Here is a 25,459-nt window from a genome sequence, read left to right as displayed (position 1 = left end):
AGCCCTCATCGGCCTATAGAAAGCTCCTGTACGCATCTTACTGCAAACAACGATCTACATCCAATCCAGCTTTACAAGTAATATACAGAATATCGATATACAACGGTTTCACAACTAAACTCTGAGAAAGCGGCAAAATCCGTGCGAGCGCCTAACGTCGATCAATTGTCCTTGAATTTCTTCAGCTCGTTCTTCCATGGCTCCCAAATCCCACCATACTTCTTCAACAGACCATCCAACTCTTTCTTCTGCTCCTTCTACACAGATATAGAAGTAACGACCCGTTAGCAGCCATTCAACGTAAACCAAATAAGTCAGAACGGACCAGATTCCAGGGCTGCTCCCCACCATACACATCCTCAAACAGTTCACTAAGCGGCCATCTCTTCGTTGCTTCCGCCTTCTTGAATGCCTTCATAACGTCCTGCTTCAGCCTCTCTTTCAGCTCCTCCTCTTCTGCGTCTGACCACCAGCCTTGCGAGTGCAAGAAGAGACGGAAGCGAGCGATAGGATTGTCGCTGCGTTTGCGATCTTCTACTTCTTGGCGAGGACGATATGCGAAGGAGTCGTCGGAAGTGGAGTGATGACCGACACTGCAGTTATACAATAAGGTACCGGTCTATGCGTATGAGGTTCGATACAGTGTGGATAAAGAAGCGGGACGACTGACCGATAAGTCATGGCCTCCAAGAGAACACCTCTACCGCCCTCGACACATTTCCGTCTGGCCTCCTTCGTCGCGCTCAAAACGGCCAGGACATCGTTCCCGTCGACTCTGATCGTGTCTATACCGTATCCTGGCCCTCTAGCAGCAATACCGTCACCGTAGTATTGCTCTGTAGACGGTGTAGAGATGGCGAAGCCGTTGTTTCGGGCAATGAACAGTGTCGGAGCTGAGCGACGACACGGTGATAAAAGATGCTTCAGTCATACCGATTACTCAAGTCATTGGAGAACAGCCTTACCTGGAATGGTCGAAGCAAAGAGCATCCCAGCGTGGAAGTCTATGTCGAGTACCATCATAAGTACCAGAACACTGTCGCGTAGCTCGGGGAAACGACTTTCCTCCTTCACTAGCTGCGCCCTCCCCGAAATAAACCGCCGAACAATTCTTGCCCCTCCTCAATGGATCTCTCTTCAATGCATACGCCACACCGGTGGCCTGAGGGATTTGCGTGGCCAATGGTGAAGAGATCGTATGGAAATGAAGCGACGGAGAACCCCAATGCTGTCAGGAAATAGATAGGTGAAAGTCAGTTGGCAATATACATCGGACTAACTGTGTTCAAGATGCTATGGAAGACGTACGACAGGCATTTGCCTGCCTTTACTGGACGTGTCGTCTTGGTTGCCAAAGCATTGAGCCATGGCAGCGTCAATACCGTAGCCTCGCCACAATAGGACACCAAGTTCGCGGTATTGGCCTTTAGGGTGAGGTCAATATATGGACGAGCATATGGGAGAACACTCCGTACCTAGGACCCTGTTATGAACGTAAGTCAGCTAAATTGTACAATATGGGGGTGCCACACGATCAGAGACTCGCATTTTACACGCGAGGACAAGGCGACAGACAAGGATATAACGACAGACAAAACTCACTCGTCATCCGGAGCCAGAGCTGCCGCAGAACCAATTATAGTTGCCTCTTCTCCGTACTAGCCTCCCAGACAGTCAGCTTGAGACCAGCGTTATCCTAGGAAAGATTCGGGTGGACCTACAGCAGTTATCTAATGAAACGCTCATAAGTTCGAGTAAGGGAAACTAGATATTCAAACCCACGTAGAACGAAATCTTGCCTTGACGTTGAATGTTGTAGAGCAAGTTGTCCATGATCGGAAGCAACACCATGTTCTCATATCTTAATGACGCGTATCTCAGCTCAGATTTCTCACATATTCCTTATACATACACTTACATCTTTCTAGCCGTATCCCTATCAATCTACACCGTCAAAGACCCGGCCCTCAGTCAGCGCCCACGCTCTACATCCTTTCCCCCAGTGCGACGCCACTCGAGGTTCATCGAGGTGTACGCACCTCAGGAACCTCAGCTCCTTCTAACACCTGCCCGACCCCATCCAGAACTCTATACGTGGGTATCTGCTTTCCCTCCTCCGTCACAGAATTGAAGAAATGGAGCTTCGAGGTAATGGGTGACTGAGAATGCGGTAGGTGTCCGCGAGCTTCGGAGTACGCGCTTGAGGCGTTCGGAGTGGAATATCTTCTCGCAGTAGTCAGAGAACGCCGTGAAAGTATTCGAGTAGAGATAGAGCGTAACATTGTCGCAGGTGGTGATAATGATGAAAGGGTGCGAGGTGAAGGGTCACATTTGTGCTTGAACGCTGTGTGCGGGGTACACGGCCAGCGGGAATTCTTAGTAAATCGTTAAGACGAACTGTCTGACGGATTCTTGGTTGCCAAGTCATAAGATATTCTTGGGGTGATCTTAGGAATGTCTCAAGACGACTGGTCGTAAGAATATCTTTCGATTGATCTCGGACAATCCTAAGATCAGTCTTGAGAACGTCTGAGGTCATCCGCTTCTAAGATTTTCTGGGGATGCCCTGCTCGGCCCGTATCCGGCTTTCGCGCAAGCGACTTGCGAAACTTCACCAAGTCGCAATTCCCTTGGAGAGCTCACTGATTCCCTCTGCGTAAGGCCTTTCCAGAGGCCAAAAAAAATAAGTGGTGGTTAAGGCAAGGTTCCGGATACACTGCTTGGCCCTACAAAGCTAACAAACGCGGTAGGATGTGCGTAATGCAACGGAAATGACGAGAACAAAATATTCTGAACTCAGGACATCAACCAGTACCATAGCATCTGTTGCAAAGCCCTTTGGCTCAGTTGGTTACATCGTTGGATTTGCCGTGTATGAAGCTAGTTCGTTATGCTCTGATGGCAAATTTTTGGAGCTTCTGAAAGCCGGGTTCCGCCGAAATCCTCATTTTGCACGTTACGGCAGACCCTGAAGTTCTCACCGTTTCGGTCTAAGACTGATCGTCCTCGGAACGTCTTGGTTGCCAAGTCATAAGATTATCTTTGGGCAGTCTTGAGAACATCTCGAGACACTTTGACCTCTGACTGTCAGGGTTAATGGGGCGGCCGTGTAAGAGACTGAAGATCCGGTAATGAAGCGAGACGCACGTGGTGCATGTTTGAGAGTTTGGGCCACAGCGCCACACAGCGTACTCATGGCATTCTGTAACAAACAGAACATAAGCATTCTTCGAGACAAGCCTCTACGTGCATAATCATTAACGTGACAGGAATGCTAAGTCGTGTCGAAAAACCTCGATTTCATTATTACAGACCAGCAATTAGATCATAGACGTATTCGTACACGAATCGACGACAAAATCCAAACGATAAAGGAAGTTAATCTAGAGAGCAGCGGGAGCCTGAACAGCCGCAGCGGGAGGGACCTCCTCGAGAGCTTCCGCCGCGGTGGGTTGAGCGGTAGGAGCAGGCTCCGCTGCGGTCGTGGCCTCTGTCGGGGCGGCGGTCTCGGTCTTCGAACCCTTGCTGTACTTCTCGAGGCAATCCTTGACAAAGTCGAAGTGCGAGCTCCAGTTCAAGGTGGCGTCGTAGACATCACTGTGAGACAATCATCGCACGTCAGAGAAATAACTTCGAGACGGAGAGGAAGGTGTTACTGTCGGAAAAGACAGAGCTACCAACGCACCGAATGGTTCCCTCAGAGTCGATGAAGTAAGTAGTACGAGCATCGACAAGTCCCATAAGTCCCTTCGGAACGTCGTAAGCTTTATGCACAGCCTTGTCCTTGTCGCTGAGGAGGTTGTACTACGCGACCGACCCCAGGTTAACTTTGAGGGATACAAGACCGTAAGAGAGCTACGCACTGTGACTTTCTGCTTGTCCGCAAATGACTTCAATTGGTCAACCGAGTCCGAGCTGATACCAATGAGCTCTATCCTGGAATCCTTGAAATCGGCTTGATCTAAATGCACCGCAAGAAGAACGTTCTCAGTATCTGGTTTGTTCGTGACCGAATATAGGAGTGTAAATTCGAGAGCGCGAGGATAACGTACCGACCAGAGCATCCCTCAACTGACAAACTTGGCGTGTGCATCCATAGGACCCTACGGTTACAGACCCAGCGAATCAAGCAGAAATGAAGTCATCGTTAGAGACTCAAGGTTCTCGGTCAATGTAACGAACAAGGAAGCGAAGTTTGATCGGTCCTGGGAAGGATCACCGGTCACCGACGAACGCCCGCGGTCGAGCGTCTGACTGGTGAAATCAGTGGCAGTGAAAACTCACCAGCTTTGGGATAGAAGAACACACAGACTGGCGCGCCTGACGCGCCTGGTGTGAATGTGAATGTTTCACCGTGCTGGTTGAGGAGGCTGATAGCAGGTGCAGGCTTTCCTATGAGCGAGTGGGGAGCCATTGCGAGACGTGAATATAACGGTGTAGGCGAGTGGTATGGAATGAGAGGAAAGATACGGTGGAGAAAAGGAGTTGCTGAGCAAGCGTCGTCTTTTATCACAGGAGTTCCGGCTTCTAACCAGTTCTAACCGGGTTGGATTTATGAGGGAATTTGAAGTCAGACATTACGCGACGTATGGATCGCCCTTGAACTTTGCCTAAAACAGCTTCCACCTCTTTTTCTCCTCCACCATGTCCGGGTCGAGGTCTAACCCAGGCTCTGGACTTTCTTTCCTCGGCTCGCATGGACAACAAGCTGCAACATTCTCTCGACTTCCACCTGAATTACTTCGGTCAATAGCTGACCAGACGGCTCCCCCAGAGCAACGCGAACGCGCCTGCCTCTGTAGAGTCAACAAATTCTTCAATGCAGCGTGCACTCCTTCACTCTACAGCGGCAGAATATCCATCTACAGGGAGCGTATATTGGATAGCTTCTCCAACACCATTCTCTTGTATCGACCGGAGCTAGCTATGCTCGTAAAGGACTTGTGTATCGATGCCGATACAGGCGGTTGGGACAAGAACGACTGGTAAGAATACATAGTAGCCAAAATGGATCATATTCAAAGATCACTCTCTGACGCGAATACTCACAGGTACACCGACATAAACAGCTCAGTCCTCATACGTGCAGCCAAGACATTGGCGGCTTGCGTCAATATACATACTCTGTCAATCATTGCTTTCTGCTACGAAGAATTCAGCGACTTCTGTGCATTTTTCGACCCCCTCCCGATTATCCCCGGCCTCCGACATCTCAGAATGCAGTTCTCACTGGACGTCAAAGTTTTAGAGTTTGTGAAGCATCATCATTCCCAACTGCGCTCACTATCCATAATCCACGTACACGATGACGGGGACGATGCACTTGCGACCGGCACATTGCTCTGCTCTCAGTTCTCCATTCCGCTTTCAATGTCCCGCATCGAATGCTCCCCATTCTTGGCACCTATCTTTGTTCCAAACTCACCAATCACCGATGTTGGTCTGGACTGGCCACAGTGGGATATTGTCGATGATGTTGCGCCGAGGGCCGTAACGGCTCTCGCACGATCGAGCACTCAGGTCGTTACATTGTCGTACAACTCAAAAGCATGGAATATCGAGTTCATCCGACTTGCTGCGAGTAATCTCCATCACCTCGAGAGACTCTCGATAGTCAACGAACTCGTCGTGTTCCCCGATGAAGACGAAGAATCACCAGACACCCTTATTGTGCGTACATCATAACATTAGTCAGATCTTCTTCAGCTCGCTTGACTATGAATATGTACCATAGGCTCCTGTCCTCGATGTGCTACGGGAAAAGCTCTCCTCTTTCAAGTCTTTAAAGGTCCTCCGACTGCAGTGGGATCACCACATGAAAGCTACCCAGCGTACCTACTACGACGATTACAAACTTGTCCAAACATGGGCCGCCCTTCGCCCTACACTCATATACTGTCTTTTACCCGGAAGTAAGTCATATCATCACATGTTTGCTGTCTTCCTGCCCATGCTGCGTGACAACAAGACGCTCACATTCGGATCGATTCCCATTCTAACAGCGGATTCAGCCTGGATTCGCCATCCATCTTACGGTTTCTTCGTTCCCGACACGATACTCTCTGAAGACCGCGGCGGGCCACCTAAGTACACTCGCGAGTGGTTGCATGAGCTGTTCGAGAAGGAGGGGCCGGACTTTGCTGCGACTTGGTTTCGTCAGTACGCCGACATAAAGAAGGATGGGATTGCCGATATCGTCAGTGCTCTGGACGAGAGGGCGGTGGACTCATAGTGTCAATGATAGTGAGGTTTTTGCGTTATATCCATTTTTTGTTGTCATTCTCTCGTATCTTTGTGGCGCGCTCGTCTGGCGACCGACGTGGATGTGGAAACTGCCGCCCTGTGCATTGTGCTCCTCGGGCTTCTCCAAGTGTACGCAGCCTTGCGCCCTCATGTCCCCACTCCAAGCCACTCGACATGGAGGCGTGGGTGGTTATAGTAAGAGCTATTGGACAAGCAACTACATGAAGCAAGCAACTTCCCGCATCATGCTTGTGCTGCCGAAGTAGAAGGCTTGTTCCTAAGAATGGCATGACGAGAACTTCATGTTCGTGAGCTCATCTGCAGGGCTGTTGGCATGTGGTAAGCCACGCTTATGGGCCAGGTAGATGCACCTTCTTCTGTGTCTCGCCTAGCTCTCATCCTTTGGGTGTGTTCAGGAGGGTGTTCATGATGTTCCTCTGTCCGACGTTCCGGAAATGGTCAATCTCGTAGGAGAGGTTGACTGGAGGAAGTGTTCAAGTTCCTGGGGGCAACGAACGCGAGCGACTGTCATTCTCAAGCGCCGCGCCCTACCTGTTTACTACTCAGCGTGTTTTACTAGCCTCTAGATCCCGACCAACGTGCCTTTCGTGAATTACTGGATCCCAAAACAGGAAGTCGGTGATCCCTTGTAGGCGCTGACATATTGAGGCAGGCCCATCTACGCGTGTTTTTGTCATTGTTTCACTACTCGGAGTTTTTCTCTCTTGAACCCGAACAGCGACCATGTCAGACTTGAAGACAGAACCGAACACCGTCCTTGACTGCATCTCACCATTTCTTTGCCCATCGCCAACAAAGGAACACGTGGTTGCTCAGATCACTCCTACCTCCCTGACAGACTTTCCTGCGGAAATCCTCGCCTTGATCGCTGACCAGACGGATTCTTGGGAACGCAATTCACTCAGTCGTGTCAACAGATTTTTCAATGGAGCATGTACTGCCTCCCTTTACAGCGGACCAATCAACATCTCAAATATACATGCCCTCCGCTCTCTGTCCGACACTGTTCTGCAACTTCGGCCAGAGTTCGCCCTTATGGTGAAGGATCTGGTCGTCAGAGTCTCAATCGAAGGCTTCGCCTGGTCGGCAAGACGTACGCCATGCGAGTGAGTCATGTTTCCTGCCGTGCTCTTCCACCAGCTTCTGATTCTCCTGCCACTCCGCTACAGTGAAACGCCTGCCACTACCCTTGAGCGTGGAGGACAGGTCATAGTCGCTTGTATCAATCTTCGTCGTCTCAGTGTCGAAGCCGTCACCATCGAAGCCGTCATCCAATTCTCCTTATCCCGCGCATTCTTTATGCACGAACTGCGTCTCCCCCTCCTCCGTCATCTCTCACTCGACATCACCCTCGATGCACATGTTCTCGCATTTGTGCAGCGTCATCTGGATCAATTCCTCTCTCTTTCCATCTGGCATCAGGATACAACGATGACCGACAAGTTACGCGTGGGCAGGGAACTTGTTTCTCAATTTATTCTTCCGCTACCCTCGGCGGTCACAACGTTCCAATGCTCTCCGACAATGGCGCCGATCTTTATCCCTAACTCAAGCGTTACAAACGTGTCCTTCTTCTGGCCGCACTACTTCAATGAAAGCGGAACTCAAGGAACCGATGAGGCCGTGGAGGCTCTCACTCAATCGCAGAGCTCCATCGTTGTTGTCACATATTCATCGCCGGAGTGGAACATCCGATTCATGAGGTTTGCGGCGGAACAGCTGCCTGAGCTGCAGTATCTTTCCATCCTCAATGTCGACTTATATGGCTCTACCAGAACGGGTATCAACGTTCGTTATCCATGATCTAGCATCTCGTAGGCTCGTTATTTACCGATGAACAGGACGCTATACTTCTCAGGGTTGCCGATATCCTCCCTTCGTTTAAATCGCTGAAAATCCTCCGTCTTTCAAGAGCCAACTACCATAGACTCTCTGGAGAGCTTTGTACAGCCGAGGGTGATTTTCAGGTTGTACAGAAATGGGCCTCACTTTGTCCGACACTCATTTGCTGCGAAATACCACAAAGTACGTCTCGCTACGCTATCCCATAACCGCGCTCCTCTCACTCCAACTGCCTCGATACCCCAAATTGATCGTTTTGACTGATGCACTGTAGCTCGAGTTTCGTGGATACGTCATCCCAAACACAACTTCTTTGTGATTGACAAGGAGATCACGAACCCGGACTATGCAGTAAAAGAGTACGGAGAGGACTGGGAACAGACCTTTCTCCATACGCGTATAGGGGCAAAGTATTCTGCCTCCTGGGCGCAGAATTATGAGGATGTTCGGAAACTCGGGATTTTGGAGGTCGTGAACGGGTTGAAGAAGAGAGGAGAAGATTTTTAAATGTTGTTGCATGATTTTGTATGTCTTCACATCTTTTTCCAGCGTCCTCGCTGTATCGAGTTTGGATGAGTAGCTAGGCTATGGCAGTGTGGCCCAATCTTACTGGGTAGTCACATCAAGGTGTAGGCGATGGAATCGATAAAGATTTGATTTAGTTGGAGAAAATGGGGGTGCATAGCGTTTGGATGTCATGATAGATCGTATTGAGAGCTCAGCCTGTGTAGGTTGGAACGACTGGGGTGATGTACGATCATTGTGCCACCCTCTGGTCAGCGGGAGAATCCGGTTTGCTCGGTTGGTAAAGTTGACAAAGGTACCAAGCCTCTCCAAACTTTTACCTGGAGAAAAATATCCTCAAAAGAACATGCCGTCAACAAATAACAGCTCACCATTATTCGGACATCGTGTCCCTGGGTAGATTTCCCGTCCGAGGATAACCGGAGACCTGCACATCCTAAACGATTATTGCGATGGGTTCCAATGGATACCCTTGGTCGGCACGGCCGACGCTGGACCGGTTCAACTCACGGGCGTTGTGGATAGAGTCGCTCAGTCAGCGGGTCTTTTCTTTTCACTTTATATAGTGACGAAGGATCTAGCATGCAAATTTTTGCTCACGCTCGTGTCCACTTTCGGCCTACCTGGTTGTCTACGCCGAGCCACATTCTCAACAGTACCGCCGCCACCACCACCGTTGCTCGCCGTTCCTCGATAATTGTGAACAAGTTACCTACCATAGCTCTACGACGTACCCTCACGAACCTACATAGAAACCCGAACAGAATGTCCGAAACGATGCGGGCCGTTTTGATTAAGGATGGTAAAGGTCCGGTGGAGAACCTCTATCTTGGAGAAGCGCCCAAACCTACCCCTAAACAGAATGAAGTCCTCGTAAAGGTGAGTTCACAGTATTGTATCCATCGTTGTCTCGGATCTGTATTTTTTCTGAACTATTAATGTTATTTTGTGTGGTGGTAGATCAAAGCTTTCGGACTGAATCGCATGGACATCGTTCAACGTCTAGGCTTTTACCCCGTCCCGGCTGGGGCTTCACCTATCCTTGGCGTCGAGTTCTCGGGGACAGTTGAAGAGGTCGGGAGTCAATCGGGGAACTGGAAGGTCGGGGATGAAGTACTTGGATTGGCGAGCGGGGTGAGTCTATCCAGTGAAAAGCCTAGCGTCGTAGTATTGACTTGTCTGCCGTCTTCCTTTCCTCTCTCATTCGTCTTTTTGTCAACGATGTGTATGCGGTACTCGATACGACGATTTCGTAGGGAGCTTACGCGGAGTACATCGTTCTCCCCGGGACACATCTGCTGCACAAGCCGAAACACCTTTCGTGGGTTGAAGCCGCCTCAATCCCCGAGAACTTTCTCACCGGTACGTCTCATCCTCAGCCTTTCGTTTTTCGCGACTTTCAACCCAGTTGTTCACGTTGAAGAATATATCGCTGATTCTTACTTGTTCTCTTCATTCGGTACGGCTCGTGTGGCAACCCCTGTGTGGCATCTATATAGCCTTCCAGGCTCTCTTTCTGGTCGCGGAGTTCAAGAGAGGAGAGAGTGCCATGATCCATGCTGGAGCCTCCGGTGTGGGTGTAGCTGCGATTCAGCTGTGTCGCTACTTCGACGCGTGAGTAAACTATTCCCTTCTCCCGCTCGGGACCACTTGACTGTACGCCACCCATCACATACCCGCTTCGTTCAATTCAGCCCCTAATTATAATGCTCCGTCCCACGACAATTTCATATCTCACGCCGTATTTCTATGTGTCTTTTTTCTTCAGCTCCTCTGTGACGGCTACGGCCTCTACCCCATCCAAGCTCTCCTGGCTACTGTCCATGAACAACGGAGCCACACACGCAGCAAACTATAAATCCGAAGACTTCAGCGCCGTCGCAAAAACCGCCACAAACGGCAAAGGAGTGGATGTGATCGTCGATCCAGTAGGACAAAGTCATTGGCATAAGAACATCGACAGTCTGGCCATGGATGGACGGATGACATTGTTGGCATTTTTGAGCGGTAAGATCACTCGACTGTTTATCTTGTTATGAGTGGCTAACCTTTGTGGTGGTGGGATCCAGGTGCGGAGATCCAGGGCGCGAACTTGCAACCTATTCTTTATAAGCGCTTGCGCATTCAGGGATCCACGCTTAGGTCTCGTTCGGTGGAGTACCAGGCGGATTTGATTCAGAGGTTCGAGGTCCGTTGTCTTTGTTATGTAGTTCAATGGCTGAGATTTTCCCCTTGTCATCCCTCATCCATTACCGTAATGAATGCGGTGATCCTGTGTGGACGTGGATGTGACCACTGTCTCGACTGCTCGTCGTATACTATACTAATACATCTAGGTTCGCAAAGGAATGCTTGGGTGACATTACGGGCGAGAAGGGGGATGGGAAATTGAAGACATATATCCACGAGGTCTGTCCGTCTACTTTTTTGTCCCTTGAATCTATGTCGCTCCCTTCAGCTCTTCAGCTCTTCACCTCTTTCAAAATTCACACTTTATCTACAACCTACCATAGACCCATCCCCCGACATTTACCCGTCCCATCATATCTCCCATTTCCTTTCCTTGTTTCTCTTGCCCATTGCCGCCCGATTTGTCAGTACAGACACGCTCAGGTACACCAGCAGGTGCATGCCCGTGCGACCATATCCATGTGTTTCTGAGCCCGTGTCTCTCGCCCCCATCCCATATTGAATCACTTTCCACAATCTGCAATCTCATCACTCTTACTAATGCTTATACTGATCCGTGCCGTTTGCGTTTTGTGTTTCGTATTTTGCGCACCATGCTCGTTTGTGGCGATGGTGGCGCTGGTGGTGTATCTTTAGGTGTTCCCCTGGCAAGATATCCAGAAAGCTACACGGGAGATGGAGGCGGATAAGAACAGGTACGTCGTCGCGTGGGCACTATAGGCCATCAGCTATACCTATCAGACACCATCATCAGTTGGAATGTATCATTGACATTCATCTCACCACGCACACTGTCTTTTCTTCTGCACGGTTGTTTTTCGACTGCGTATGTTCCGGTGTCCTGATGTTCAATTGGTTCTGATAGTGGAAAGATAATCGTGGAGATCGTTTGAACCATTTGGATTTGGGAAGACGTAGGACATGAGGTTTTCCTGCACATTCGGGGGCGCTCTCTTTGGTGGGCTGGTAGGTGAAGGATATTGACGAAGACGAGGTATAAAGGAGAAAGAAACGTCGTGTAAGTATCGGTAGGGTAAGGTTTCCAAGTATTCGAATTCAATGTATATTGTGTATTTTATCACTCCCGCTGTTGCGTTTTGTCTTGCGTCAAGAGGCCGCGAAGGTTACAGCCGGTGCCAATACCCACAGACGGATATGGTATATAGGTGCGTGTGGTCTTCGTTCTGTCGCTACTTTGCATGCCGAGTAACATACCCGATATATATTCTATCCCCGGGCTCTAACACTCATTTTAGCAGGCTATTATCCCAGAGTACTCCTCGAATTCATGATAGGCCCACCGTGATGCCCTCAAGTTAAAACATCACCCACCGTCGACTGCTACTCCCTCTTAAGCGGTACCAGCTATCAACGACCTCCGAACACCGCGAAGTCAATCACCTCAGTTGAAGTTAGGCTGTATAAGTCCAGAGGCAACGTTGCCGCGTTCGCGCGCACGAAGTCGAACCTACGGGTTTAATCCTCGGCCTGTTCGCGACGGCGTTCTCGCGCGTGTCCACCATAGTAGGAGCATCAATGATGGGTATCGATGGATACTGAAGAAGGGAATCAAAGAACTTGTCCGTCGTGTGCGTCGATTCACACCAAGTCGCCATAGTTGACGGTTTGACGGAATGTTATAGGATGAAGACCATTGGCTTGTCGTGGCATATGCATATGCATATGCCCTAGAAGCTGTTGACGTCTTTGCTCCTTGCGCCCGAATTCATCAGTCACCGGGCCTTTGATGCGATGGTTCTCCGAAGTTCTGGTAAATCTCCGTCAGGAGTCTTCTTCCCTCGTTGGACAACGAAGACAGGTCAACCGGCCATCACGGTAAGTTGTTGACGGTGTCCAACTCATCATCACATCTACGCCACCGGAATCGGTTTTGGCAGGTCGTGTGCACATCTTCCTTTAAGAGCTTTCTTCCTCCCTTCTAAGAGTCTTTGATTCTCCGAACTGTGTCAATGAGGACCTCTGCAGGTTATGTGGACCCGGCAGAATCTACCCCGAAGCTGCACAGCAATAAGGGCATCGCCGGCAAGAGCACCCTCCGTTCCGTTCGTTTGTGTATGGTTGTTCCCCTCTCCGTGTGCAGGAGCTCCACCGTTAGCGGGAAGAAAACTCATGGTCACATCTGGCCTGCAGTCCAGCTTCCGTATGTCCAGGTTCTGTCAGATCTCCCGCTACAAGTCTCATGAAAGAGCTGGCCGCGTCGTAAATATACGTCTGGGCCACGCTACATAAATTGAAGGAAGCCGAAAGCTTCACAGAATACGGCTAGAATACTGCGAGGTAGTCAGGAGCCTATCCGCGACGTTCCGTTTCGTCTAGATCGCGAGCGAGGCTCCGTGCTTATCTTGAACACTGACACCGTCGTCCACATGCTTCCTTTCCCCACCCCAAGGCACATATCCATTATTGTTCTATTTTTGTCACTTATCGTTGTCCGTCCTCCCCGTTCCTTTCCTAATCCTCGTTCAACTGCCAGACTGCGCCCACGAGCCGGTCAGCCGCTCGTGTTAACTGCCCCTGCCGCTCTCAGTGCATTTCGCAATTTTCGTATCTCCTCTCGAATTGAATCGTGTGCTTGATGGCGGCTCCTGGAGTGATGCAACATGCTCCTTGACATTATGGTAATTGCCCGGTCAAGGTACCCACGAGATTCAGAGCCCCCAGAGATAAACAGTCCCGTTGCATGGAACACCATCGAATAGCTGCCAATATATAAGAACGCAGGGTCCCGTTGCCGGGAACCTTCGAGGACTTCTTCTACCGTTACCTTCCCCATCGTCCAGTCGACCCCTCTCCCATACCTTTAGTGGGCAGCAGCATTGGGACGCAGGCCATGGCTGACTCTAGCAATGAGAAGATCCCCGACCCCGTCGGGGGCCACCAGGAGCCCGTCGACGACGAGGAGAAGCTGGGCTCCAGTGCACTCGACTCTACCGAATCCGTCGACGACATCCAACAGCTGAAGAAGACGGAGGCACTCGAGGTGAGTGGCGAGTGATGATGTCGTTGTGGTGTCGACGTTGACCAACTGTCTCTTCGTGCTCTCTGTGCAGGAACGTCTCGCCACTGGTGAAGCCACAGACGACGAGTACCGTGTCGAAACGGCCCACGACATTGCAATCAAGGTTCTCAGCACGCGGTACGCCCTCATTTCCCGTCCGCGGTCGCGAGCTGCCACCACTACGCTTCCCATGCAATCACGAGCGTGCTGATTGTCATCTCTATGCTCCTATTCAAACGACAGTGACGACGTGGACCTCCCTGTCCTCACGTTCCGTATGATCTTCCTTGGTCTCGGTTTCTCTGCTTTCGGGTACGCAAGTGATCAATACTTCTTCCACCACATGAACTCCATTTAACGCCCCGTTTACGCCTTTGTAGCGCCGTTTTGGCCCAGTTGTACTACTTTAAGCCTCAAACACTTACGGTTTCCCAAGGTCTGTCCTGAGGGGCGCATCTCCTTGTATACGCCGCTCAATGACCGCACGCGTCTACAGGTTTCCTTCTGATCGTGACATACTTCATCGGCAAGCTCTGGGAAAAGGTCATTCCCCAGAAGGGAATCCTCAAGTGGATCAACCCAGGGCCTTTCAACATCAAGGAACATGGTTAGTGTAGCGAGCCGTCAGCCTGTTGCGGCACGCAGGATGTACTCACCGTCTCCGATAACAGCTGCAATCATTATCATGTCCTCTACGGCTAGTTCGTGAGTAATCCCGCAGTTCTACATTTACCTCTCCTACTGTACTGATAAGGGCGACACAGATCCGCAACGGCTATTCAGGTCATCTCAGTCCAGGATCTGTACTAGTCAGTACTTAATTTACAACTATCTGCCCGGGCGTCCCAACTCATCATCCTACAGCGACAACAAAGTCAATCCCGGGATCGCTATTTTCACTGTATGTCCGATGATCTTGCGCCTCACTATGCCCGTTTTGTTTTGAACCAAGCGCTCACTTTGCCGTTTTGTGTTTGAACAGCTCCTGGCGTCCCAGCTCATCGGATATGGTTTTGCCGGACTCTTGCAAGAGGCACTCGTTTACCCATCCATCTGTTTCTGGCCATCGAACATCATGTCCGCCAACATGTTCCAGGCTCTGCACTTCGACGGTGGTTTGGGCAGTAAGCGCACAAAGGTTCGTTACTTCCTGGCTGTCACTCGGCAAGCGGGATACTGACGATGAGGTTGCCCCTTAGCTGTTCTGGGGTGTCTTCGCAGCTATTTTCTGCTACGAGATTAGTGAGTTTATTTACAGAAGTATTGCCCTTAATGTTGCTGGTTCTAACTGGCACACGCAGTTCCTCAGTGGATGTTCCCTCTCATGACTGGCTGGGTGCGCCACTTCCATTCCTATTCCCTTGGAGGTTCAGTCTGACCGCTTCTTGGATACATTAGACGATCTTCTGCTTGATTGACCACAAGCACGCTACTATCCGCAAGTGCGTCGGTTTCCCGGAGTTTCTAGGTAGATGGTCGTCTAATTAACCGCTGTTGTGTGATTTTAGCATCTTCGGAGGTGCTAGCAACAACGAGGGCATGGGCGTACGTGCAATCATACCTCGGTTGCCTGCTATCGCACTGACCCCTATCTTAAATTTGTGATGCAGTTGTTCGCTGTCTGCCTCGACTGGAATCTGATTGGCTCCGATAACTTGTACATCCCACTCTGGACGCAAATCAACGAGGATATCGGCATCATCTTCACTGTGAGTCTCTGCCCTCGCCCGTTGGTCCACTAGTATTCCATTGTCTGACGTTGGTTGCTTTCATAATTTCAGTACATTTTGATGTGCGCTGTGTACTATGGCAACATCTGGCGAGGTCAAGACTTCCCCTTCATGTCACAGGCGTTGTTCGACTCTGACGGCAACGAGTATAATCAGAGTAAGCTCGGATTCCTTGTGTGACGCGTTTGCCATACGATTGATTCACCTTGGAACCAGCTGCAATTCTTACCAACGGGAAGTTCGATGCGGACAAGTACGATGCCATCGGCGTGCGTTTTCTTCTTCTTGGTTTTCGACTAGATCTGCCGCGTCTGACAGCAGATCTTATGCTTCGATGTTTTAGCCTGCCTGGTTCTCGTCTACGAATGCCCTCAGTCTGATCACGCAGAACTTGGCTATGGGCGCGACCACTGTCCACGTCTTTTTGTTCTACTGGAAGGAGTAAGACCCACATCTTTACACCCCATGAATGTCTGACTTACTGATCATCACGGCCTCGTTGTAGGATCAAGCCATTTGTGAACATGCTCAACCCATGGAACAAGGAGGTCAACGTCGTTCACGATGAGCACTACTTGAGTGAGTCATTTCGAGTCACATCCTTATGTAGTTGAACTAGGAAAATCCTAACGCACGTTCTTCCAGAGATGCAACGGTAAGATCAAATTTAGGTCATCTTCCTACCACAAAAGGTGACTCACGCTGCGGCACACAGCTACAAGAAGGTTCCGCGCTGGTGGTACGTGGTTGTTTCTTCTATACGGCCGATGCAGACCGCCGACGTTCTGACTCGATACGGCGTTCTCACCAAAAATAGGTTCGTCGCCCTCCTGGTCGTCGCGTACGCCATGGCTCAGGCCACGGACTACACCGGCCATTCGCATTTCTCTTGGTGGGCACTGACTGTCGTAAGCACTCGTGCTCATTTCGGCTGCTCCGTCGGACGTGTGCGCTGATATTTTGTGTGCTTTTTTTCGGTGCCGAATGCGTGCAGATCCTGTTCTTGTCGTTGTTCTTCGTGAGTCATCGTTGCTTTATGGGATGCTGGTAGCAAGCACGCTGACCGAGATTGGACCCGGGTGTTGGACAGACTACCGTATACGCGACTACGTCCGCTATTTTGGGTTTCAAGGAGTTCAGCGGTGGTGTGAGTATTTCTACTTGTTACTTTTTAGCGCTCGTTATTGACCAATGGAATATCTTTCCAGCTTAATGGATTTTACCAGATGTGAGTTGCGAGGACGCCACTGTGGCACCTTTCCAAGTCAATGTACTGATTTCGCTGTCTAGGCTCGCCTCTTACATGGCTCCCGGAGACCCTGGTAAGTGGTTTGTAATGAGTTACACGTGCGCTTGAGCTGACATTTTTCGCTGCCAGTCGCCAACATGTACGCAGCGCTCTACGGCGGTCAGCCAACTGTGCAGGGCATCAAACTCCTGCAGGATCTGAAGCTCGGTCAATACATCAAGATCCCTCCGCGAGTCAACTTCGTTGTTCAGATTCTGGGATGTATCGTCGGTGCTATCCTTAACTACGTCATGATGTTGTCCGTCATCGACTCCCAACGCGACGCGCTTCTCTCTATCGCTGGTACCCGTCTCTGGTCCGGACAGAACGCTCAAAGCTATAACTCCAACGTACGTCGGGCCCGCACTCTTTTTATCTTCGGACAGCGGGCTGATTGTGTGTTAATATTGTTGTATAGGCTATCGCTTGGGGCGCATTGGGCCGCCAGATGTTCAGTTCTGGCCAAACGTATTACATGGTCCCCGCTGCCCTTGGTATCGGCTGCTTGCTCCCCATCCCCGGTTACATTCTCCACCGGATGTACCCCAAAAACACGTTCTTCGCCAACTTCAACACTGGTGTCGTTGTCCAGTACTCGTGTTATCTTTCTGGTTCGTACTCTCCCTTCCTTGCCTTTGTCGTCGGTCTTCGCATAGCTGACTCGTCACAAATTTCAGTCGGTATCAATACATCGGTGAACACCGCTATGGTCATCGGCCTAACGTCGCAACTCTACCTCCGTAAGAAGTACCCGAAGTGGTTCACGAAGTGTACGCCTCTTCCTCTCAGCTATTTTTCGGTCTCGTCCCATTTCGCGTTCTCGCTGACTCCCTGTCTATTTTCGAACTCGAACGACTCGGCTTTCCATGATGTTTATAGACAACTACATCGTCGCTGGTGCGCTTGACGGTGGAACCCAGGTCATCAGTTTCATCCTCAACTTGGCCGTGTTCGGTGCCGTCGGGGACGCGCACGCTTTCCCCGAGTGGTGGGGTAACGATCTCAGTGCGTAGTGCTTCCATCTTCCAGCCAATTCCCCCTCCCTCGTCAATCCGCTGCTGACACTGACTCCCTCTATCGCGCACAGATTACTCCGCCGACAGGTGTCTTGCTCCCCCAGGCTAGAAGTTGGGTCGGTTGGTTGCGGCGTGTTCTAATTGTAGATTTTCTCTCGGGATTTCATTATTTAAGAGCATCAGGGAGCGGAAGCGTACCATATGTTTTCGTCGATTGGGGGGTGTAGGTGCTTTGTGTGTCTGAATGGACTTGTCTCCATGGCTGGTCATGAGGTGAGTTAATGTACTTAATGAGCGCACGTCTTTTGCATAGGTTTGCTGCAGTGTCATTAGTAGCTAGGGATTGTTATACTAGTGCGTACCGTGTTCGTGATATAAATACATACAAAATCACTTTTCCTCTCTGTCTTCGCGTGCCCTGACTGTCGTCGTAAAACACGGCACTCAGGCAGTCCATCAAGCTCAAGAGTGTCAACAAGTCACGAAAGGGTTGTTTTGGTGATGCCAGTATTGTACAAGAACATTGAAATGGTGCTATTATAGTCCATGCTTCTGCCATACCAATCCTTTCCAGCCAGCGAGTTTGATTTTAGAGTCCAGCATCCCGATTATATCCTACACAACAGGTACTCTTTGCCAGCCACACACGCCCTCTGACCGTCTAGTTCGCAAGGTCCCTCGCGAAATGGAAGAAGTCAACGCTTGAGCCCTGTACGCCATACTTGTAAATCTGCAAGAAACCACATCATCAGCACACCGTCACAAGACGGCCAAAATGAGGAATCAAGAGCAAGAACTCACGAAATGCGACGCCACCCAACTCGAGAACAACGCCCTCTGATACGTCTCCGGCAACCTCTCCAAAAGCACCTCCAACCCGACCTTCTCCACCAACGTCTTCGGAATCGCCCTCCTAATCACCCCCTTCCTACTCGGCACATCCTCAAACAGATCCGAGCCCTCCAGCTCCGCCTGGAGATTATTCAGCGTACTCGATAGCTCGTCCGAGATGAGCGTGCGTGGCTTGGAGCCGCCACAGCGCTGGTGCTCGCGCCAGATGCAGGTGAACTCGGCCGCTGCGTTTTCGGTGATCTTTTGTTGGATGTCGGAGACGTAGGATTTGTAGAAGGGAGAGGGTTGGCCGTTTTTGAAGATCATGAGGTCGAGGTATTCGTCAGTGGAGAGGGCGAGGCCGGCGAGAACTTCGAGAGAGGAGCTCGTTACGCCACCTGGGAAAGACATACACAGGTAAATACGAAGAAGTTAAGGGTCGATGCGGAATGAGAAAATGAGACGGACCCTTGTTGGCGCTGGAGTCTTTGAACAGCACAACCTTGCGTTTCTCGAGGAAGAGACGAGCTTGTTGTGTCAAGAACAGGTTTGCGCCCTCAACAATATACTTGAAGTGAGGCTTTCCCTCCGTGTCGACCAGAGCTGCGACGTTCGAGATGTTGACGGCCTCAGGTCTACCAACGTGGCACCATAGTAAGCATCCTACCCCGAATCAATAGAGGAGGCTCGAACGAAATCAAACGTACCGTCCACCACAAGGCACCAAAAGATCCGCCTTGAACCTCAAGTGCGCACCGTTCCTGAAGTCCGTCCCATCGAGCACAACCTCTCCCGCTACAACAGACCACAAGCGCCACATTCAGATTCCCACGCTCTGAATGCAAAGAAAAAAGACCGGCAGTACTCACAAGGCAACTTCACATCCTGGTCTTCGACCCTGACGAGGTACCCATCCTTACTAAGCTTCGACAGATCAAAGTTCGCCACCGTCTGTCGGAGCTTAGCGAGGCGGACGAGTTCTTCGCGGTTAATACCTGCAGGGTCGGCGAGAACACCGCTGCCGTCGATGATGGCGACGGTCTTGTCTGAGCTCAAGAGAATCTCGTCTATGAAAGAGAGCGTGCGTCAGCTAGCCAGCCCATGACCAAAAGCTTCGCATAACGCTCACTTGAACCAAGATCACCATCTATATCAAACCAATACCACAAAAATTAGTATCGTGGATAACAATATTAAAGGCATGAGACTAGAGTCTGAGATCAGACTTCGACTGACCAGGGCCACCCGTCTGCACCTTCGTGATATCCTTCTCCCTCAACCCAAGCTGCTTATATATACCCAGCACATACTGTCGGATAGAAAGCGAGGTCATCCCGTAAATATCGTGTGGCACGCCACCGAGCGTCTCGGCGCTCTTGCCCGTCGTGAAGGACTTCCACCAGTTTTCGGCACCGCGAGCGCGGGCGTGTACTGAAATGTACCAAAGAATAATGAGTTAATGGATGAAGACAAAATCAAGAGTTACTCACGAGCTGCCCAGTCCATCATGTCCGCGGTACCCTCTGCAAGTATGGTCAAAGAAACAGACAATCAGTCCCGCAACCCCAAAAGTTATACAAACCAAGACTCACCATCAGGACCAAAGAACAGAATCTCCGGCTTCTCATACAGATCCACAAGACGTTCCTTGATACCCGGGCTCTGGCCAGGAATAAGCAGGTCAAGAATAGACTACAAACCCCCAATTCACCAATTCACCATAATCAGTAACGTGGTAAAACCAAAGCACCAATGTAGAAAGGTAATGGCCGAAATATTAATACTCACATCCACGTATTTCTCGAAACAAAGCCTCGGGCTCGCGTTCAATGAAGGCAAGATCGTCCCCTTCGCACCTCCTTCGGGAATATCCTTGTTCTTGAGGGATTGAGTAGACGCTAGGGCATAGTTCTCGTCGAATCTGCATCGTCCATGGTCGAGAGTATCAGTAATGCGAATCGATAATGCAGGTAAATGTACTGACAGCATCCTCTGATTGATTGAGTAGTTTCTGTGGTACAATGTCTAATCAGCTTGAAGTTCTCAACGAGTATGTGATATACATACTCCTTATTCCTCGACCTAACGATCCGGATCCCACCACGGGCAACATCCCTGAACCGCATATGGAACCCGCGGAACTCATTGCCTGTCACCCAAAATACCATTAACACCCCATCGCAGCCCCACAAAAGTAGAGAAGGGAAATGTAAAGGGCGAAGGAGACGCACCAATAGACAAGAACAACCCAAACGGCGCGACGGGGTACTCCACCTCCGGAAGGAACGTCGGATTGAACCTGAACGAAAGTGCGACTTTCGTCGGCTGGTAGAAGTTCGTCTTCAGGACGTGCCTAATCGCCGCGCGGCACACAAAGCACAAAGCACAGAGTCAGTCAATGTCAAAGAAAAAAGGGGACGAAAAGATGGCGGAAGTGGCATAATCAAGTGGAAGAAAAGAGGACCACAGGATACGCACTTATTGAAGATCAAGAAACTCTCAAAGATCTGCAGCTCGTGCTTGTTCAATACCGTACGCCTGATCTTGTCGTACAGTTGCTCGTCCGAGAGGGGTTGTTCGGTTTGAAGACGTTGGAAGGAAAGCGTCGGCCTTCGATATCCAAGATGACCAGTAGATATTGAAGGACAAAATCAGCAGAGCACTCGACGGTCAGAGAGCAAAGGTGAAGGGGGGCGTACATCAATCTCTGCGCCTCGTCCGCCGGATAATGCGTCATCGCAAAATTGACATACAACATCCTAATCTATATCACACACAATACAATCCTCATCAGCCTTCCCATTCCCATCTACAAATTCCACAGCACAAAGACTCACCAACTCCGGATGAGCATGCACAGCCTGCGCAATACTCTCCCTCGTAAACGTCTCCTCCCTGAATCGTCTCTTGATATCATTCAGAACCTCAGCGTGCGACGGGTTCGTCTCGTCGAGGACGTTCTTGAGGCCGAGGTAGGCTGGGCCGAGCCGGTTACAGAAGTGTTGGGCGAAGATCCAGCCGCAGTCTATTGTCAATAATTGCGGATGAAGGAGTGAAGATGTTTTATCAGTAAATGTACAGGAAGAAACCCAGGGGTAATGGCTGGGAGTGTTCCCAAGGAGCACAGTGAAGGAATGGAACGTACAAGCATAAGCCGCATCCTGGACCGCATGCCTCGCCCCTACCGTCGACGAGAAGAATGGGTTATCGGGCAGACAGTACAACAGCGAGACTTCCTTCATGACCTGGAAGATAGAGTGTTCGATCGGGGGTGCATTGGAGTTGGGTAGCGGGTTAAGGTAGAGTGAAATGATGGTGATGCCATTGGAGAATTGTTCTACGATAGGAGAAAGAAAGCGATATTTTGTGAGCGATAAATCAGGAGGCCGGATCAGTATGGTGGAAGGAAGATCCTTACCGACGTATTTCCTCGTCGAGTAAAGCGAATAGAAGTGGTAGAGGTTCGAGAGTGCACTGCGAAATAAACGAGAACTTGGTCAGTACACAAATCCTTACGACACTCCGAGCTCATCACACCCACCTAAACAAATGTGTCGTCCCACCCATTTTATACCCAATAACCATCCTCCTCTCCCTCGTCCCCTCCACCTCAAACACCTCAATAACGGGCCCATACCGGCTCTCCACATTCCACATAATCCTCTGATACACCTCCAACGTATTCTCGCTCGCCTTCTCCAAGAAAGCCTGATCCGAAACCGTCCTAATATCCGTCTTCTCCTTCTTCTCCGCCTCTCCAACGCCCAACAACCCCGAAGCCTCCGTAGCCGGCGTCTGTGGCGGTGGCGTCGCAAACTTACACTTCGTCACGAAATAGCACCTCAACTGCTGCGGCGCCGTCGCCGAAATACTCCCACTACTCCTAAACGTCTCCAACCTCCAACAATTCTCTGGCGTCGCCCCGTCCAAGAACATCTCGTCGATCCGCGTCTCGACGACGCTCCCCGGTCCCGCGGTGGACGTCACGCCGGGCGCGCTGGTGTGGATGAAGGTCGCGTTCGATCTGTCTTCTGCGATCTTTTCGAGGTCGATGACGAGTTTGGACGGGTCGTGTTTGGTGTAGGCGAGGATCTTGGCGCCGAAGAGGGCGATGATGTGGTCGGAGATGATGGGGATGGATTCGTTGGCGAAGTAGGTGTCATCGATGCCGAGGTGGGAGTAAAACCAGGTGACTTCGTTGGGAACTAGTTCACGAGGAATAAATCCCTGTATGAGGTGCAGGTTAGCATCTTTGTCAAACAAAATATATTGTTGCGGGTATCAGGACATGAAGAGAGCGGGAGAATAGGTGGGCCACACTTCGTGCCACACCGTGCTTTGTTCAACATCGTGTGCATTGGGGGTGGGGGCGCAATGAAAACGGGGATAATGCTCCAGGATAGCTCGTAGACAACGATGCAGTTGGTTTTCTTTCTTCCTCGCGGAGACCCTCCATGAGAACATGCATGATAGATGTCAGGCACTCGCGGCGCCACACAACCCCTAAGACGAAAGCAATGACGCCGTCTAGACCGAATTAGACGCCCAACAGCAGAACAGGGCTGTAAACCCCATAGCAGAGACAGAGCGCTGCAGTCGTCAACAACGAGCAGTGGATGGGTGAGGAAGGAGGCAGCAATACTAATCGCGCAATATATTGCACGCGGCGGGGTGGCTGAAGGCCTCTTCCCCGCGACGCGTCCCGCACATCATTTGTCCTCACTCTTGTCGCGCTCGTCCTTAACCATGCTCGCCCACGACATCGACAATGAAACAGTGAACAGCGAAGAAGAAACCGACCTTCGATGCGACGTCCGCTTGGACCTTCTCCTGCTGGGCCTGCTTACCCTTGAACACCGGCGTGGAATACCCCGGCACATTCTTGACGACATGCAACGACGTATCGCTACTATTGACGGAGGATACGCCAGAGCCGTAAGGACCTTTACCAGAGACCTGGAGGTGGGATTTGGTAGGGTCGTTCAGGACGGAGAGCGCGTCGGCGGACTCGGTGGGCTGCATGCTCGAGTATTAAAAGTGCTTGTGTGGCGTTACGCTAGACAATGCAAGACGATGAAGAAAGAAGAAAGAAAGCGGTGGTGGTGGTGGGATGGGATGAGAGCGAAGGGTGCCGGTGAAGGGCGGGGTTCGATGCGGTGAATTGGGCAGAGAATGGGGCGGATTATATAGGGTCTATAAGTAGGTGCCTCTAGACTCAGATCATCATCTCAAGGGCGACTGCTTTTGTACGAAGCGAACCGAAACGTCACCGTCTCCGCTCCTGAATTTTTTGATTGGGGCCGTGCCGTACGAGCGAGGCCGTTGGAGATGGAGACCTCGTCCGAGCTGCTGTGTTTGCTGTGCTCCTATTACTTGGATCCGTTTTTATTCCCCCTTGCGGTTGTGTTCAGAGTTCGGTATGGCTTCAGCGTCAGACGCACAATGTTCAACGTGAATGAATCGAACAGGAATCCCGCCCGGCCACACTGCATCACCTATCACCCATCTTCGGCAGCTCCTCGACACCCCTCCAAGTCCCCTTCACCCCCTTCGTCCGATCCCTCCTCGGCCGCCCATCCAACCGCACCAGTCGACCAAGAGAACTCATCACCACCCCAAAGGTCACCAGCCCATCCCCCACGAACCTCCAGAATCCCAACACGACACACAAAATACATCACGGGCCAAGGAAAAATCCAGGCAAAAGGTTTCAAACGTTTGTATTTCCCCCGGACCTTGCAGCGTTCGCACACGCACATGACGAAGGCCCGTTCGTAACTTCGTCCTCGTGCGCTTGTTGCGTTGGCAGGAAGAACAAGGAATGTGTACGCTCGCTCGTCGACACCCGTTTCAGAGGTCAAGAGGCCAAGAGGAAGCGTGATCGTGCCGTTCGGGCAGTTGACCGTCGTTCGGGACTCTCTTGTGGTTCTCTTGGGGTGCACTTAATATACTAATAATCGTGCGTTTGGGGCCATTGGGCCGTATGAAGGGAGTCTGCACCTGTCATGATTGGCGACGGTGTGCACGAGCGCACACGCAGCTGACCGGTGGATGTTGCCTAATGTTGCCAATTTATGGCTGCTCTATGACAAGCGGTGGCGACACGGTGGTCGGATTGGATGCTCTTGCGTTTCCGATGAACGGTCCAGGCGCTGGAATGCAGGTTCAATCGTGCGCGCATGTATGTATGTATCATGAGAGGCGCGGGTGATCGTGCGTCTGGATGACTGGCTTGTCGGTCATGGCACCTGCGATTGCAGGCCATGGCTCAATCTTACGCGGTCTTTGCTACCAGATTTCGTTCTTGCTCGTGATCCTTGGGCTGGATTCTTGATTCTTCGCTCGCATCGTGGTCTTTTGCGGAAGTGTTTCACCGGATGCTCGAGGGGACCGTCTTTCTTGGAGATATGTGGCGCAACTGCTCGGGACTCGACTTGGAATACGAGGTACTCAACGTGTGGCACGTCGAGCCCGGAGCTGTTTCTCATCATCCAGACATCTTGACCCGACTCAAGTACTTATTGTATAACATGCTCATGTTCCGACTCTCCGACTACCGACGCCACACAGTACAGTACAGCAACTTCGAGTCTTCGTCTTCGTCCATTCTGCATCATGTCCCATGTCTCATGCTCTCAACTTCTTATACTTAACTCACTGCAAAATCACCTTCTTGTCGTCAACAGTCACGACTCTGAACCATAGATCATGCCATCTCATCCTCGAACCACCTCAGGCCTCAAGGCTCAGAAGT

General features: G+C 50.9%; 7 protein-coding genes across 7 annotated transcripts; 4 read left to right on the top strand and 3 right to left on the bottom strand.

Moving 5' to 3' along the window:
• Window positions 1-35: 35 nt before the first annotated feature.
• On the bottom strand, window positions 36-2,282 carry STEHIDRAFT_169093 (branched-chain alpha-keto acid dehydrogenase E1-alpha subunit; the record flags this gene model as incomplete). Its single annotated transcript, XM_007304912.1, has 12 exons — window positions 36-257; window positions 326-593; window positions 671-893; window positions 966-1,004; window positions 1,066-1,228; window positions 1,309-1,426; window positions 1,559-1,563; window positions 1,602-1,658; window positions 1,722-1,730; window positions 1,783-1,861; window positions 1,919-1,944; window positions 2,040-2,282. 12 exons carry the CDS (start codon window positions 2,280-2,282, stop codon window positions 162-164), a joined length of 1,326 nt encoding a protein of 441 aa, XP_007304974.1. The 3' UTR covers window positions 36-161.
• An 879-nt stretch (window positions 2,283-3,161) lies between these two features.
• STEHIDRAFT_122082 (AhpC-TSA-domain-containing protein) lies at window positions 3,162-4,447 on the bottom strand. The gene is made up of 5 exons (XM_007304911.1): window positions 4,285-4,447; window positions 4,053-4,103; window positions 3,864-3,961; window positions 3,686-3,804; window positions 3,162-3,597 (listed from the first exon to the last, which is right to left on the bottom strand). Exons 1-5 carry the CDS (start codon window positions 4,412-4,414, stop codon window positions 3,384-3,386), a joined length of 612 nt encoding a protein of 203 aa, XP_007304973.1. The 5' UTR covers window positions 4,415-4,447; the 3' UTR covers window positions 3,162-3,383.
• Window positions 4,448-4,638: 191 nt separating this feature from the next.
• Window positions 4,639-6,248, top strand: STEHIDRAFT_122081 (uncharacterized protein). The gene is made up of 4 exons (XM_007304910.1): window positions 4,639-4,985; window positions 5,052-5,670; window positions 5,735-5,912; window positions 6,003-6,248. The coding sequence occupies exons 1-4, from the start codon at window positions 4,645-4,647 to the stop codon at window positions 6,230-6,232; spliced, it is 1,368 nt and encodes a 455-aa protein (XP_007304972.1). The 5' UTR covers window positions 4,639-4,644; the 3' UTR covers window positions 6,233-6,248.
• Window positions 6,249-6,987: 739 nt separating this feature from the next.
• On the top strand, window positions 6,988-8,613 carry STEHIDRAFT_157613 (uncharacterized protein; the record flags this gene model as incomplete). The annotated part of the gene is made up of 4 exons (XM_007304909.1): window positions 6,988-7,370; window positions 7,434-8,052; window positions 8,106-8,289; window positions 8,381-8,613. The coding sequence occupies 4 exons, from the start codon at window positions 6,988-6,990 to the stop codon at window positions 8,611-8,613; spliced, it is 1,419 nt and encodes a 472-aa protein (XP_007304971.1).
• A 681-nt stretch (window positions 8,614-9,294) lies between these two features.
• Window positions 9,295-11,902, top strand: STEHIDRAFT_122080 (quinone oxidoreductase). The gene is made up of 9 exons (XM_007304908.1): window positions 9,295-9,510; window positions 9,592-9,765; window positions 9,888-9,993; window positions 10,131-10,245; window positions 10,400-10,638; window positions 10,701-10,812; window positions 10,968-11,040; window positions 11,458-11,516; window positions 11,687-11,902. Exons 1-9 carry the CDS (start codon window positions 9,397-9,399, stop codon window positions 11,712-11,714), a joined length of 1,020 nt encoding a protein of 339 aa, XP_007304970.1. The 5' UTR covers window positions 9,295-9,396; the 3' UTR covers window positions 11,715-11,902.
• Window positions 11,903-13,672: 1,770 nt separating this feature from the next.
• Window positions 13,673-17,983, top strand: STEHIDRAFT_58145 (OPT oligopeptide transporter; the record flags this gene model as incomplete). Its single annotated transcript, XM_007304530.1, has 29 exons — window positions 13,673-13,822; window positions 13,893-13,978; window positions 14,084-14,152; window positions 14,221-14,276; window positions 14,337-14,447; window positions 14,512-14,545; window positions 14,605-14,649; window positions 14,705-14,741; window positions 14,823-14,978; window positions 15,040-15,082; window positions 15,142-15,176; window positions 15,239-15,282; window positions 15,349-15,385; window positions 15,451-15,549; window positions 15,622-15,727; window positions 15,787-15,839; window positions 15,914-16,011; window positions 16,076-16,153; window positions 16,286-16,309; window positions 16,388-16,478; window positions 16,565-16,588; window positions 16,661-16,717; window positions 16,779-16,798; window positions 16,861-16,892; window positions 16,949-17,208; window positions 17,277-17,469; window positions 17,536-17,628; window positions 17,738-17,863; window positions 17,946-17,983. 29 exons carry the CDS (start codon window positions 13,673-13,675, stop codon window positions 17,981-17,983), a joined length of 2,295 nt encoding a protein of 764 aa, XP_007304592.1.
• Window positions 17,984-18,535: 552 nt separating this feature from the next.
• STEHIDRAFT_58778 (NAD-specific glutamate dehydrogenase) lies at window positions 18,536-23,727 on the bottom strand (the record flags this gene model as incomplete). The annotated part of the gene is made up of 20 exons (XM_007304575.1): window positions 18,536-18,604; window positions 18,676-19,103; window positions 19,174-19,340; window positions 19,413-19,500; window positions 19,575-19,772; window positions 19,835-19,852; window positions 19,942-20,136; window positions 20,196-20,228; window positions 20,298-20,397; window positions 20,494-20,626; window positions 20,690-20,716; window positions 20,773-20,854; window positions 20,937-21,058; window positions 21,184-21,315; window positions 21,405-21,469; window positions 21,528-21,730; window positions 21,851-22,042; window positions 22,124-22,179; window positions 22,247-22,932; window positions 23,506-23,727. The coding sequence occupies 20 exons, from the start codon at window positions 23,725-23,727 to the stop codon at window positions 18,536-18,538; spliced, it is 3,216 nt and encodes a 1,071-aa protein (XP_007304637.1).
• Window positions 23,728-25,459: the final 1,732 nt, after the last annotated feature.

The sequence above is a fragment of the Stereum hirsutum genome (assembly GCF_000264905.1).
Source record: "Stereum hirsutum FP-91666 SS1 unplaced genomic scaffold STEHIscaffold_8, whole genome shotgun sequence".
NCBI classification, from domain to species: Eukaryota; Fungi; Basidiomycota; class Agaricomycetes; order Russulales; family Stereaceae; genus Stereum; species Stereum hirsutum.
The sequence above is the reverse complement of the archived record's forward strand: the minus strand, read 5'-3'. Positions and strand labels throughout refer to the sequence as shown.

Excerpts from the sequence above, each read along its gene's own strand:
- STEHIDRAFT_122082 (XM_007304911.1), bottom strand. The coding sequence starts at position 4,414 with ATGGCTCCCCACTCGCTCATAGGAAAGCCTGCACCTGCTATCAGCCTC. Across the intron at positions 4,104-4,284 it reads GTTCTTCTATCCCAAAGCTG|GGTCCTATGGATGCACACGC; the intron begins GTGAGTTTTCAC and ends CTGTAACCGTAG. Across the intron at positions 3,805-3,863 it reads CGGACAAGCAGAAAGTCACA|TACAACCTCCTCAGCGACAA; the intron begins GTGCGTAGCTCT and ends TCGGTCGCGTAG.
- STEHIDRAFT_122081 (XM_007304910.1), top strand. The coding sequence starts at position 4,645 with ATGTCCGGGTCGAGGTCTAACCCAGGCTCTGGACTTTCTTTCCTCGGC. Across the intron at positions 5,671-5,734 it reads AATCACCAGACACCCTTATT|GCTCCTGTCCTCGATGTGCT; the intron begins GTGCGTACATCA and ends TATGTACCATAG. Across the intron at positions 5,913-6,002 it reads ATACTGTCTTTTACCCGGAA|CGGATTCAGCCTGGATTCGC; the intron begins GTAAGTCATATC and ends CCATTCTAACAG.
- STEHIDRAFT_122080 (XM_007304908.1), top strand. The coding sequence starts at position 9,397 with ATGTCCGAAACGATGCGGGCCGTTTTGATTAAGGATGGTAAAGGTCCG. Across the intron at positions 10,813-10,967 it reads CAGGCGGATTTGATTCAGAG|GTTCGCAAAGGAATGCTTGG; the intron begins GTTCGAGGTCCG and ends TAATACATCTAG. Across the intron at positions 11,041-11,457 it reads TGAAGACATATATCCACGAG|GTGTTCCCCTGGCAAGATAT; the intron begins GTCTGTCCGTCT and ends GTGTATCTTTAG.